This window comes from Misgurnus anguillicaudatus, chromosome 9 (assembly GCF_027580225.2).
Source record: "Misgurnus anguillicaudatus chromosome 9, ASM2758022v2, whole genome shotgun sequence".
NCBI lineage: Eukaryota > Metazoa > Chordata > Actinopteri > Cypriniformes > Cobitidae > Misgurnus > Misgurnus anguillicaudatus.
Window position 1 is genome coordinate 35,480,855 of NC_073345.2, and position 14,418 is coordinate 35,495,272.

Genomic DNA, 14,418 nt, shown 5'->3' on the forward strand with positions numbered 1-14,418 from the left:
AACACTGAGATACCGAGCTGTGAAGAGAGCATTACCTACCGAACGCTGTAGTCAGCGCAGAGGTGAGAGAACCATTGGAGACCGATTCATTGTGCCTTTGTGTCCCAGCAGTCATCTGTGGAGAGAGAGAGAGAACCAGCGTGAGCACTGAGATACCGAACTGTGAAGAGAGCCTTACCTACCGAACGCTGTAGTCAGCGCAGAGGTGAGAGAACCATTGGAGACCGATTCATTGTGCTTTTGTGTCCCAGCAGTCATCTGTGGAGAGAGAGAGAGAACCAGCGTGAGCACTGAGATACCGAACTGTGAAGAGAGCCTTACCTACCGAACGCTGTAGTCAGCGCAGAGGTGAGAGAACCATTGGAGACCGATTCATTGTGCCTTTGTGTCCCAGCAGTCATCTGTGGAGAAAGAGAGAACAGGGAAGGAAAGTGAGTCGACCAGCGAGGAGCTGTGTGAGACAGGCGGCGAACCGCCTCGAGCTAGCCACAGGTACACGGATACAAACAAGTCTACATCAACACTGACTTTGATTTATTTCTGCCTCCAGGAAGGAAGAGGAGCGCGCCACGGGCAGAGGGAATCAGAGGCGGGAGCCCGTTCCCCGACGTTATCCCCACCCCCAGTCACTCACTGCTCGTGGCCCCCTGGAGGGCAGAGCCGGACATTAGTTTTAATTTCCCCTTTCCCCAATTCCCAGTACATTTTAAATATTTAAATAAATAAAGACTATTTTTTTTATACTTACCTGTTCCTCGTTGTTGTTTGGTCATTGGGTTGGTTTTGGGGACCTCCTCGAGGTGGAAATTGAGAAGGGGCGTGGCTTAACCACTAACAGCCAGCCCCTGGCGTGTGACATTAACATCAGGCACCCAGCACTGACTCTGTTGGTACTATTTTCCACGCAAAAATTCCTTGGCATTTTGACTTACAGACCCCGCTACGAGCATACAACACAATGCACTTCTCTTCTTTCTGCCCCTCGGTTGCGCGCGCAACCAGTTAGTGACGTCGCCGTGCAACCCGTCTATTAAGACTATCTCAGAAACTAACAAAATGTGTTGTGATGATGATGTAACTTGTGAGGAAGTACAAAGCGCAATTAAGAGCTTGAAAAACAATAAATCCCCAGGATGTGATGGACTCACAGCTGAGCTGTACAAACTATTTGCTAATGAACTTTCTCATTTTTTAACTAGTGTTATTAAAGAGAGTATTAACAAAGAAGCTTTGCCTCCTACATTAACGCAGGGTATCATCACACTAATTCCCAAACCAAAGAAAGATCTCACCATTTTAGACAATTACCGACCCATCACACTCCTCAACAATGATTATAAAATTTTTGCCATAGTTTTTGCTAAAAGATTAAAAGAATAGTATTATAGATGAGACTCAGTCCGGATTGATGAAGGACCGGCATATAATGAACAACATTAGATTAGTTTTAGATTTATTTGATTATAGCAATTTGGTGGAACATAATAGTTTTATTCTTTTCCTGGAGTTTTACAAAGCCTTCGATTCAGTAGAACATAATTGTATTTTTAAATCATTGCAAAAGTTTGGTTTTGGTGAATATTTTTGTAAAGCGGTAAGAACTCTTTATTATAACTGTAATAGTACAATCAAATTAAAATATGGTACTTCTCCTAGGTTTTATTTGACACGTGGTATTAGACAAGGGTGTCCAATATCTCCTTATTTGTTTTTATTAGTTTCTCAGATATTTGCATCTTACATTTCTAATAGTAGTCTTCGCGGTATATCTATTGCTAACAAACAAATACTCATCAGTCAATTGGCTGATGATACCACGCTTTTTTTGCAAGATGCTAACCAAGTTTCATTAGCACTAAAGAATATCCAGCATTTCTCCAAGGCTTCAGGATTATCCTTAAACCTTTCTAAATGTGAATTGATGTCCATCAAAGAAGTTTGACAGAAATTTGTAATATTAAAGTACGGGATCAGGTATCTTATTTAGGTATTATCATTACAAAAAATGAATTGGGAAGATGCTCCATCAATTTTAATCCACTGATTGAGAGTACACAGAGAAAACTTTGTGCATGGCTCCAGCGAGATCTGTTGTTAAAGGGCAGAATTGCTTGTCGAGATTAACATATGCCGCACTTTCTTTAAGTGTCAACACAGCCATTCTTAAAAAAATTGATACAATGCTCCTCAACTTTGTATGGAAGAATAAAACTCATTTTGTTAGGAAGTCTGTACTTACAGTGGGGCAAAAAAAGTATTTAGTCAGCTACCAATTGTTCAAGTTCTCACACTTAGGGAGATGAGAGAGGCCTGTAATTTTTGTCAAAGGTACACGTCAACTATGAGAGACAAAATGAGAAAAAAAATCCAGAAAATCACATCACGTTTTCTGTAAGTCTCCACAAGGTTTTTACACACTGTTGCTGGTAGTTTGGCCCATTCCTCCATGCAGATCTCCTCTAGAGCAGTGATGATTTAGGGCTGTCGCTGGGCAACTCAGATTTTCAACTCCCTCCAAAGATTTTCTATGGGGTTGAGATCTGGAGACTGGCTAGGCCACTCCAGGACCTTGAAATTATTCTTACGAAACCACTCCTTCTTTGCCCGGGCGGTATGTTTGGGATCACTGCCATACTGAAAGACCCAGCCACGTTTCATCTTCAATGCCCTTGCTGACGAAAGGAGGTTTTGAGTCAAAATCTCACGATACATGGCCCCATTCATTCTTTCCTTAACTCGGATCAGTTGTCCTGGTCCCTTTGCAGAAAAACAGACCCAAAGCATGAGGTTTCCATCGCCATGCTTCACAGTAGGTATGGTGTTCTTTGGATGCAACTCAGCATCTTTCTCCTCCAAACACAAAAAGTTGAGTTTCTACCAAAAAGTTCTATTTTGGTTTCATCTGACCATATGACATTCTCCCAATCTTCTTCTGGATCATCCAAATGCTCTCTAGCAAACTTCAGACGGGTCCGGACATGTACTGGCTTAAGCAGGTGGACACATCTGGCACTGCAGGAATTGAGTCCCTGGCTGCATAGTGTGTTACTGATGGTAGCCTTTGTTGCTTTGGTCCCGGCTCTCTGCAGGTCATTCACTAGGTCCCCAGTGTGGTTCTGGGATTTTTGCTCACCATTCTGGTGATAATTTTTAACCTACAGGATGAGATCTTGCGTGGAGCCCCAGATCGAAGGAGATTATCAGTGTTCTTGTATGTCTTACATTTTCTAATAATTGCTCTCACAATTGATTTCTTCACACCAAGCTGCTTACCTATTGCAGATTCAGTCTTCCCAGCCTGGTGCAGATCTACAATTTTGTTTCTGGTGTCCTTTGACAGCTCTTTGGTCTTGGCCATAGTTGAGTTTGCATTCTGACTGTTTTAGGTTGTGGACAGGTGTCTTTTATACTGCTAACAAGTTCAAACAGGTGCCATTAATACAGGTAACAAGTGGAGGACAGAGGATCCTCTTAAAGAAAAAGTTACAAGTCTGTGAGAGAAAGAAATCTTGCTTTTTTGTTATTGACCAAATACTTATTTTCCACCATAAATTGCAAATAAATTCTTAAAAAATCAGACTATGTGATTTTCTGGATTTTTTTCCTCATTTTGTCTCTCATAGTTGAAGTGTACCTATGATGAAAATTACAGGCCCCTCTCATCTTTTTAAGTGGGAGAACTTGCACAATTGGTGGTTGACTAAATACTTTTTTGCCCCACTGTATGAATACCATTGATAAGGGGGGTCTGAATTTTCTTGATTTTACCACTTTAAACAACACCTTTAAAATAAATTGGATTAAAACTTTATTAATAAGCCCACTTCTATCTGGAATTTGATCCCTAGTGTTATTTTTTCAAAACTTGGTGGTTTAAAGTTTATTTTAACCTGTAATTATAGCATTATGAAAATCCCTATCAAATTATCCCTTTTTCATAGACAAATTTTATTAGCTTGGTCCCTAATTTTTAAACACAATTTTACACCTCATTCTTATATAATTTGGAATAATAAGGATCTTCTGTATAAACATAAATCTCTTTTCTTTGACAGTTGATTTAAAAATTGAATTATTTTCGTATCTCAGCTTTTCAATCAGAATGGTTCAATCTGTAATTATTCTGAATTCTTAGTAAAGCATGGAATTCCTATTACTCCAAAAGAATTTGTGATAGTGGCTGATGCAGTGCCACAAGGCGTTCTTATGCTTTTTAAAGGGTTTTCTTTTTCATCTTTATGTCACCCAATGGATCTATGTGAAACATTTGTACGTAAACAGTGCTTTTCTTTATCGAAGACAAAAAACAATAAGAAAATCTGAGTTTTGTTTCAAGAGGAATCTGTTTCTACGCCATATGTAATTTCTTATTGGAATGGACTTGTAAGTGACATTCCCTGGAAAAAGGTTTGGACATTACCTCACAAGTATTTAATCATTAACAAAGTGAGAGAAATTATCTTTAAGTTAATTCATAGGGACTACCCAGATAAATGTTCTCTCAAAAGACTTAAGAATGATATTAATACCCTCTGTTCTTTCTGTTTAAAGAAACCTGAAACTACTCTACATTTATTTTGGAATTGCTCTTATACAATGACATTCTGGTGTGACTATATTAAATGTTATATTTATCCAAATTTTAAGTTTTCATACAGAAATGTAATTTTTGGCTTTCATGAGAATGAAAAGAAAAATCATATTCATAAATGTAAATTCTCAAAGTGCAAACCTCTTTTTCAAGGCACACACCCTCCTCCATCTGCTGTAGCTGAACCAAAAACAACTGATAACGGCTCTCAGTGATGCGTGTCGGGTTCCTGCTATGAAAATACTAATACTTTTATCAAATGTTTACAAAAGCAGGAACTCAGTGTGCCTATATCTTTCTCTATTTCTGTTTTAGTACGTGATAGAAAGCCTAAGGCTGTATCAAATCATGTGGCAAATCAATCTAATCTACTGCCTGTGACTTGTCAAACTAAGATCTCTGTTAGGGAAAAAATTTGTAATGTTAAGTTAGCACTTTTAAATATCTGTTCACTTAAAAACAAATCACTTCTAGTCAGCGACTTAATAGCCACAAACAACCTGGATTTTATGTTTCTAAATGAAACATGGCTAGAAGAAAGCTACAGTGCAGCAGTCCTTAATGAAACAGCCTCTCCTAACTTTAATTTTATGAGTTTCTGCAGAACTGCTAGGAGAGGTGGAGGTCTTGCTGCTCTTTTTAAAGATGTCTATCAATGTAAGCAAGTGTCATTTGGGAATTACCCGTCTTTTGAACATCTAGGTATTGTGTTGAAAGGTACCCCACGCATTCTACTGATCATTATTTACAGGCCCCCAAAATACTCTCCAGCATTTGTTGAGGACTTTACAGAACTGTTATCAATGATTTCCTCAGAGTTTGACTGTTTTGCTATTGCTGGAGATTTTAACATTCACATAGATAAGCCAGACAGTATTATGGCAAAAGATGTCACAGCTGTTTTAAATACTTTTGATTTGACTCAACATGTACATGGACCCACACACAATCGTGGACACACTCTAGATTTAAATATCAGTAAGGGTGTAAACATTTCATCAGTTGTTATTAAGGATGTAGCACTGTCTGATCATTTCTGTATTTTCTTTGATATATTAATCTCTCCTACTATTGAAACTAAATCTGTGTCTGTCAAAAAGAGATGCTTAAATGAGAACACCAGTGTGCTATTTATGAAGGCTATATCTTTAACACCAAGCATACCTGCAGACTCTGTTGATTTTCTCCTTGATTCCGATAATTCGAAAGTTAAGAGTGTAATTGATGATATTGCTCCTGTAAAAGTCAGGAAGAAGAATGGCAGGCAAAAATCACCTTGGAGAAACTCAACAGCGGTCCAGAATATGAAGAGAAAATGCAGAAAAGCTGAGCGCATGTGGCGGAAGAAAAAACTTGTAGTCCATTATAATATCTATAAAGACAGCCTTCGTGCTTTCAGTGTAGAACTAGGCAAAGCTAGACAGACATTCTTTTCAAATATTACTAACAACAACATAAATACCACACGCACTCTTTTTGCTACTATAGAGAGACTAACAACCCCCCCAAGTCACATTCCAAGTGAAATGCTCTCGGACAGGAAATGTAGTGAGTTTGCTAACTTCTTCTCTGAGAAAATCAATAATATCAGTAAGGTAATCAGCACATCCTTGAGCTGCGCCGGGCTCAGACAAATCAGACCACAACATCAGAAATTAGTTACGATGTCTGATTTCGAAGCAGTTGATGGTAAAATTTTGGAAGAAACAGTACAGCATCTTAAAACATCAACCTGCGCCCTTGACACACTCCCAACATCTTTTTTCAAAAGTGTCTTTAACTGTTTAGAAGCAGATCTCCTAAGAGTGGTAAATTCATCACTTAACTCTGGGACTTTTCCAAAGTCCCTTAAAACTGCAGTTGTTAAGCCCCTCCTGAAAAAGAGCAACCTAGATAACACTGTATTGAGAAACTACAGACCAATCTCAAATCTTCCTTTCATAGGCAAGATCATTGAAAAAGTTGTTTTTAATCAGCTGAACAAATTCTTAATTTCTAATGGTTACTTTGACATTTTTCAATCTGGTTTCAGACCACACCACAGTACAGAGACAGCGCTCATAAAGATCATAAATGATATTCGCCTCAATACAGACACAGGCAAACTATCAGTGCTGGTGCTACTCGACCTCAGTGCTGCTTTTGACACTGTCGATCACAACATACTTCTTGACAGGCTGGAAAACTGGGTCGGGCTTTCTGGGGTGGTCCTGAAATGGTTCAAGTCATACTTAGAAGGGAGAGGTTATTATGTAAGTATAGGTGGCCATAAATCTAAGTGGACATCCATGACATGCGGAGTCCCGCAAGGCTCAATTCTTGCCCCACTCCTGTTCAACCTGTATATGCTCCCACTAAGCCAAATAATGAGAGAGAACAAAATTGCCTATCACAGTTATGCAGATGACACTCAGATCTACTTAGCTCTATCCCCTAACGACTACAGTCCCATTGACTCCCTGTGCAAATGCATTGATGAAGTTAACAGTTGGATGTGCCAAAACTTTCTTCAGTTAAACAAAAAGAAAACTGAAGTCATTGCGTTTGGAAACAAAGATGAAGTTCTCAAGGTGAATGCATACCTTGACGCTAGGGGTCAAACAACTAAAAATCAAGTCAGGAATCTTAGTGTGATTCTGGAGTCTGACCTTAGTTTCAGTAGTCATGTCAAAGCAATAACTAAATCAGCATATTATCATCTCAAAAATATCGCAAGAATTATATGGTTTGTTTCCAGACAAGACTTAGAGAAACTTGTGCATGCTTTCATCACCAGCAGGGTGGATTATTGTAATGGCCTCCTCACTGGCCTTCCCAAAAAGACCATTAGACAGCTCCAGCTCATTCAGAACGCTGCTGCCAGAATTCTGAGCAGAACCAGAAAATATGAACATATCACACCAGTCCTCAGGTCTCTACACTGGCTACCAGTTACATTTAGGATTGATTTTAAAGTATTATTAATGGTATATAAATCACTCAGTGGACTAGGACCTCAATACATTGCTGATATGCTCATTGAATATAAACCCAACAGATCACTCAGATCATTAGGATCACATCAGCCAGAAATACCAAGGGTTTACTCAAAGCAAGGAGAGTCAGCTTTTAGCTATTATGCCAGTCACAGCTGGAACCAGCTTCCAGAAGAGATCAGATGTGCTCCAACAGTAGTCACATTCAAATCCAGACTCAAAACACATCTGTTTAGCTATGCATTTACTAAATGAGCACTATGCTGCGTCCGAACTGATTGCACTATATTATATATGCACTATTTTAATTATTTTCTATTTCTCTTGTTTTTATTCTTATTTTTAACTGTTTTATACTTTTATTCCTGTTTTATTCTTTTTCACACATTTAAAAGTTTTATTAAAATCACATTTATTTTCTTTTAATTGATATTTTATTCATGTATCTTTGATTTTTGTTTTCTCATTTCTATGTAAAGCACTTTGAATGACCTCTGTGTATGAAATGTGCGTTACAAATAAACTTGCCTTGCCTTGCCTAAGATTTAAACATGAAATGAAAATATATTTTGATACACTTGATTGAATCTTCTAAAAACCTGAAAGCTATGAGAACAATCGCTGTGTTTAAGGACTTGGCACTTGGTTTGGACTGAAAGACTGGACTCTGGCATATTATTTTATTGTAACATGGCAATGATGACAATTGTTGTTATTTTCTTTTTCTGTTTAATAAAAAAAAAGCTTTGGATGGATTGGAGATCAAATAGCAGCCGATATGAGAATAAGTAATATAGAATTTGAAGAAAGTAATATATGGCCAAATAGACCAGTATGGCTACTAGAGTATCCAAAAGTAGATAAAGAGCTACTAAATACAAGACAGTAGCAGAGTATTACAGGAGGAGGGAATGCATATATAAGACATATATTCAGGTTTTTACGGATGGATCAAAAACGGGAAACATAACGGGTTTAGGAATGACTGTGCCTAAGTATAAGATAGAAATGTATAAAAGAACATCTGATCATTTGAGTGTATATGCTGTAGAAATGTGTGCTATCATGATGGCAGTACAGTGGATTGTAGAGAATAATAATCAAGATTTTGTTGTAGGCTATGCAGTGATTCTGTATCGACGCTTATGAGCATTGAGGCGGATGCAGCTAAAAGTCATCAGGGCCTACTTTATGAGATTTTATTTAATTACACAATAGCAATCAGACAGGGGAAAAATTTTGCTTTCATGTGGGTTCCGGCACATTCAGGTATTAAAGGAAACGAGGAAGCTGACAAGCTAGCAAAAAAGGCAGTAAAAAAGGAAGATGTTGACTTGCATATTAAATTAGCTAAATCAGAAGGTAAGAGTATAGTTTGGAGTGAAACAATGGAGAAATGGCAGCAGCAATGGAGTAATGAAACAAAGGGAAGACACTGTTATTCCATACAAAGTAGTGTAGGTGGCATTAGAAGTAAGGGGAGAAACAGGAAAGAGCAAGTTATTTTAAATAGATTAAGATTGGGACATAGAGACAGAGCGCAGTGCGTCATAACCTGAAACCTGAACTTTTTTTTTTGGCCTGTAAGATGTACACCTTGTCACACAGCAGCTTTCTGTAAATCTGTAAATACGTTTTTATAAGCTGTCGACCCCAAAAAACGAGTGTTTAAAGGCACAAAAATGGATGCAGGCAACTTTTCATGGTGCTTCTATTGGTGGAGCTGCGTCCACTGGGGGGAGGCGTGGTCGGCGATCCACTTTGTTCTCCTTGGAGACTGGGTTTTGCGGCTCGACAGCTTGTAGAGACTTGTTTCTGGGTTCTTTGGCTTGTTGGCTGTGCATGTTGTCACACAGCGGCTTTTGGGCATTGTTCAGTTTTTTGTTGTAGGCCGGGGGTGACGGGGAGGCGGCTTCTCGCGGTGCGGGGTCGGTGGAGACGGTTGGATTGATTTCCCCCCGGTGGGCGTGGTTTTCAAATTTGCATAACTGCGCTCTGTCTCTGTAGCAACCTAAATAGCACTCTTCATATTATAGGAAAGCATCCAACAGGTTTGTGTGATTATTGTCAGGAAAAGGAGACTGTGGAGCATATCCTTATATCATGTAGGAATTATAATCAGGAAAGGCAAGAAATGATGGCACAGCTACAGAGTATTGAGCAAATAGATGTAAATGTTAAAAATATTTTATATTTAGCGGAAAAGGGACAAGGAGCAAGTTATTTTTTTGACTATCTAAAAGAAACTGGACTGGATAAGAGAATTTAAGAGGAGACGAATATGAACAGAAGATGGCAGTAGTGCAACTCTCCAATAGCATCCAGCTGCAGCCCCGCAGACTCACCTCCGACTAGACACCAGTGGCTGGACACCAGTGGATAGACAGCCTACGTCATTTCCGTTTCGCCGCTAATTTCCGTTTTCACCGCTGGATGAACAGCAATTTTATTTTATATTTCACCTCTGGATAGACAGCATATTTATTTTATATTTTCACCTCTGGATAGACAGCATATTTATTTTATATTTTCACCTCTGCATAGACAGCATATTTATTTTATATTTTCATCTCTGGATAGACAGCATATTTATTTTCGGTTTTCACCAGTGGACAGACATTCTTTGCAGGCTTAATTGCACACGTTTTTTCCGTATTGTCATTTTACTTTAATGACTTAAAATATATAATATAAAATCTGTGTGCAAATTGAAATATGATCTTTATCATATCTCTTTACATAAAACAATTCCCAATGATATGCTTAATATTATAACATAACAAATTCATGCAAACTGCATTCACAAGAACCACTTTGAAAATATATATTGTTCAGATCATTTCACTATTTTTTGTGACTTAAATTCAGCCTTGATCAATGAACTATAACGTTGTCATTACAACAGACTTCTACATGTTAATTGACCACAGTTTTTTTTTTGTAAATGTAACCACTTCTGTTTTTAAAATATACGTAGATTTGATCAGACAATTTACCAAACAATCCAGATCAAATTAACACTTCGTGGTTTTGCAATATTTATTGGAAATTACACACATCTTAGTAAAATTAGACAAATCTGACCATCAGAATGAACATTCAACAGTCAGGCCCGTAAGGTTGTGGGGGAAGTCCCGATTTCAAGAGAAAATAAAACATGAACAGTTTCAAATAAACTATTGCACACAGTGCACAACACACCTCATTCCTGCCCCCCAAAAACTGTCTAGTTTGTGCATTTGAATTCTGACATGACCGATAAATCATCGACAGTTTATTATTTTTTCTTACCGCTGACATGTGCATGGCGCGTCAAATTTGAAAAGTGAATGACAATACGGAAATGACGTCAGCTGTCCATCCACTGGTGTCCAGCCACTGGTGTCTAGCAAGAAGTGAGTCTGCAGGGCTGCAGCTGGATGCCTCTCCAACAAACCGGATGCAAGCTGCCGCTAAACACCAAAGAAGAAGAAAAAGAAGAAGAAGCAGCACCGGAAGTTGGTTCGCCAACCGCCACAAAAACTCAAGAAGAAGAAGAAGAAGTTGTTTAAGCAGCGTTTGTGACGGGGTTAATGTTTATCTGCGGTTCGTTTGATTTATAAATGTAGTAAACTGAAAGTGAAACTTTGAAGAAGGATTTTGACGTGAAGCTTAAAAAATGGCGTCTAAATCTTTTTCTGAGGAGGATTTTTCTTGTCCTGTGTGCTGTGATATTTTTACAAATCCTGTTGTGTTGTCTTGTAGTCACAGTATCTGTAAAGACTGTATTCAGAGATTCTGGGAAAATAAAGGATTTCAAGAATGTCCAGTTTGCAGAAAACGATCTTTAAGGGATGAACCTCCAATAAATTTAGCTTTGAAGAACCTGTGTGAGACTTTCTTAAAGGAGAGAAGTCAGAGATCTTCATCAGTTTGTCATCTTCATGATGAGAAACTCAAACTCTTCTGTCTGGATGATCAACAGCCGGTGTGTTTGGTGTGTCGAGACTCCAGAACTCACAACAACCACAAATTCTGTCCTGTCAATGAAGCTGTTGTTAATAAAAAGGTCTGATCAATAATATTCAAAACATTTCATCACATTAATAACATCAAGAACTGATAGACATCTTCACAATGACAAATAAATAACAATAATGTTGATTTCTTTTAGGAGGATCTCAAATTTGCATTAAGACCCTTACAGGAGAAACTGAGAATAAATGAACAGAATAAACAAATTTTGCATGAAACTGCAGAACATATAAAGGTTTGAATGAAACATAATGTGAATGAAGGTTGTACAACACAAGTATTTTGTAAATGTATTTATTGATCCAGATCTGATTCATATGTTTCTGTGTGAAATGTGTTTTGTATCAGATTCAGGCTGAACGCACAGAGAAGCAGATTCATGAAGAGTTTGAGAAACTTCACCAACTTCTACATGATGAAGAATCAGTCAGAATAACAGCACTGAGAGAGGAAGAGGAGCAGAAGAGTCAGATGATGAAGGAGAAGATTGAGAAGATGAGCAGTGAGATTTCATCTCTTTCACACACAATCAGAGTCATAGAGAAGCAGATGACAGCTGAAGATGTTTCATTCCTACAGGTGAGAAGAAAGAACTTCAATCTTCATTCTACAAATCTATGATTGTCATTTTCAAACATTCAAGTGAAATGTAATGAATAATCTGCATGTGTGTGTTTTTAACAGGACTTTAAGAGCACAATGGAGAGGTTTGTATTGTGTTTGCTGTTTCTCTCAGTGATTGTGAATCTAAACTCACAGCAGAATCTCAGACTCCTGAATGTTCTTCCAGAGTTCAGTGTAGAACGTCAGATCCAGAGGACATCTCAGGAATGATGATCAATGTAGCAAAACATCTCCACAACCTGAAGTTTACTGTCATACACAAGATGAAGGAGAAAGTTGAATACAGTGAGTACAAAATACAACACTGACTTCAGATTTACTCTCAGCATCAATATTTATCTGAAGAGTCTCTCTCTCTCTCTCTCTCTCTCTCTCTCTCTCTCTCTCTCTCTCTCTCTCTCTCTCTCTCTCTCTCTCTCTCTCTCTCTCTCTCTCTCTCTCTCTCTCTCTCTCTCTCTCTCTCTCTCTCTCTCTCAGTTCCAGTGACTTTGGACCCAAACACTGCTGCGTGTTGTCTCTTTCTGTCTGATGATCTGACCAGTGTGAGATTCAGTGAAGATGAAGCGTTGCTTCCTGATAATCCAGAGAGATTTGATGAGTGTGCATGTGTTTTGGGTTCAGAGAGCTTTAACTCAGGGATTCACTGCTGGGATGTTCAGGTTGGAGACAACACATGCTGGGGTCTGGGTGTGATGACAGAATCTGCAGAGAGAAAGGATGACATATATTGGAACAGTGGAGTCTGGTGTGTGTTGAATGAGTCTGGTGAATACTCAGCAGTCACTACACCACTGGTATCACCTCTTCCTCTCCCATTTAAGAAAGTTCTTCCTCTCTCACTGAAAGTGAAACTCGAGAGAATCAGAGTTGAGTTGGATTGTGACAGAGGAATACTGTCATTCTCTGATCCTCTCACTAACACACACATATACACTTTTCCACGCACATTTACTGAAAGAGTTTATCCATGGTTCAGTGTTCGGTGTGAAATGTCTCCTCTGGTGATCTTACCGGTAAAATCCTCTTGATGAACTGATCATCTGACTTACAATTCAAGTTTGCATTTGTAAATCACTCTTCACAACACATATTGTTTCAAAGATGCTTTTGCAGAAAATGCTTATGTCAGAAAAAGTTTTTAGATTGTATATACTGTAAATGATATTGTTTACAATTATTAGCAAAATTAATGTGTATTATAGCAATGATATGTGATAGTAAAGTACATTATATATGTAATATTTGACAGTTTTCCATGATAATCCAGTATTGGACCAACCCCTAAAAAGTATAATCGAATATCCTCTGTGTTTTTAAAACTGACTGAATAAAATACAAACGTGGCGTCCAGATGAAGGACGAGGATGACATCAGGCTTACACTGTCTGCAGGCATTTGCTTTAAACCAAAAACACAAGTGTAGGCCAAAAGACCAAATAGTTATTGTGCCATGAGGTTCAAGTGAAATAGTGTTAATAAATGTGTTTTGACTTTAAGCTTTTTGTCTTCCTGTTATTTTCTTGTCAGAGTACATCACAATGCTTTATTTACATGTTAAAATAGCAAAAATAAAAACTTACAGGGAGGGAAGCCCCCCAGACCCACATGGTGTTTACCTTTTGTGAATTTGCAGGTATGATGATAAAACACTTAATATTAGTAGGTCTTTACTGACTAAAGCTTAAAGTTTGGGCTTTTATAATATTAAAAGTGTTTGTAAGGGTCTAAAGGTGTATGAAATTGTAGATATTTTATAATAATGCAAGTAATGTTTACCGTACGTTTAGTATCATTATAATAATTTTTGTTTTGTAAAAATTTACTTTTTTATGTAATCTGCTTTCAGTTTATGTAATATAAGTAATTATATATGTGTGTACCATATATACACATTATAATACCTTATATCATTATATAAAATTAACTTAATTTCCCCAAATTATCAAGAAGTGTACAAACTTTCCTATAGCGTGCTTTTTGGACTGGTATGTATGAGTGGCTTAAAGATACAATTGTTCCCAAATCTCAATTCTTTAAAATTGTTTTAAAATTTGTGGGAAAATTTTCCATTCATAAATGTAAATATATGAAAATGAAGGTTTCTGTTTTTCAAAAAGAATTTTGGATTTACTGCAAATCTTTAAATAGAGTAAAATTTTAAAGTGGAATTACATAACTTAACTTGTTGAAGGACTTTAAACTTTTAAAAGACCC

The 14,418-nt window shown here is 37.7% G+C and overlaps 1 protein-coding gene across 1 annotated transcript; it reads left to right on the forward strand.

Moving 5' to 3' along the window:
* The first annotated feature begins 11,093 nt into the window (after nucleotides 1-11,093).
* LOC129424525 (E3 ubiquitin-protein ligase TRIM35) lies at nucleotides 11,094-13,700 on the forward strand. Its single transcript, XM_073871609.1, has 6 exons — nucleotides 11,094-11,614; nucleotides 11,720-11,815; nucleotides 11,929-12,159; nucleotides 12,265-12,287; nucleotides 12,371-12,489; nucleotides 12,682-13,700. The coding sequence occupies exons 1-6, from the start codon at nucleotides 11,225-11,227 to the stop codon at nucleotides 13,230-13,232; spliced, it is 1,410 nt and encodes a 469-aa protein (XP_073727710.1). The 5' UTR covers nucleotides 11,094-11,224; the 3' UTR covers nucleotides 13,233-13,700.
* Nucleotides 13,701-14,418: the final 718 nt, after the last annotated feature.

Coding starts and splice junctions, on each gene's coding strand:
- LOC129424525 (XM_073871609.1), top strand. CDS start 11,225: ATGGCGTCTAAATCTTTTTCTGAGGAGGATTTTTCTTGTCCTGTGTGC. Junction 11,615..11,719: donor AAGCTGTTGTTAATAAAAAG/GTCTGATCAATA, acceptor GATTTCTTTTAG/GAGGATCTCAAATTTGCATT. Junction 12,490..12,681: donor GAAGGAGAAAGTTGAATACA/GTGAGTACAAAA, acceptor TCTCTCTCTCAG/TTCCAGTGACTTTGGACCCA.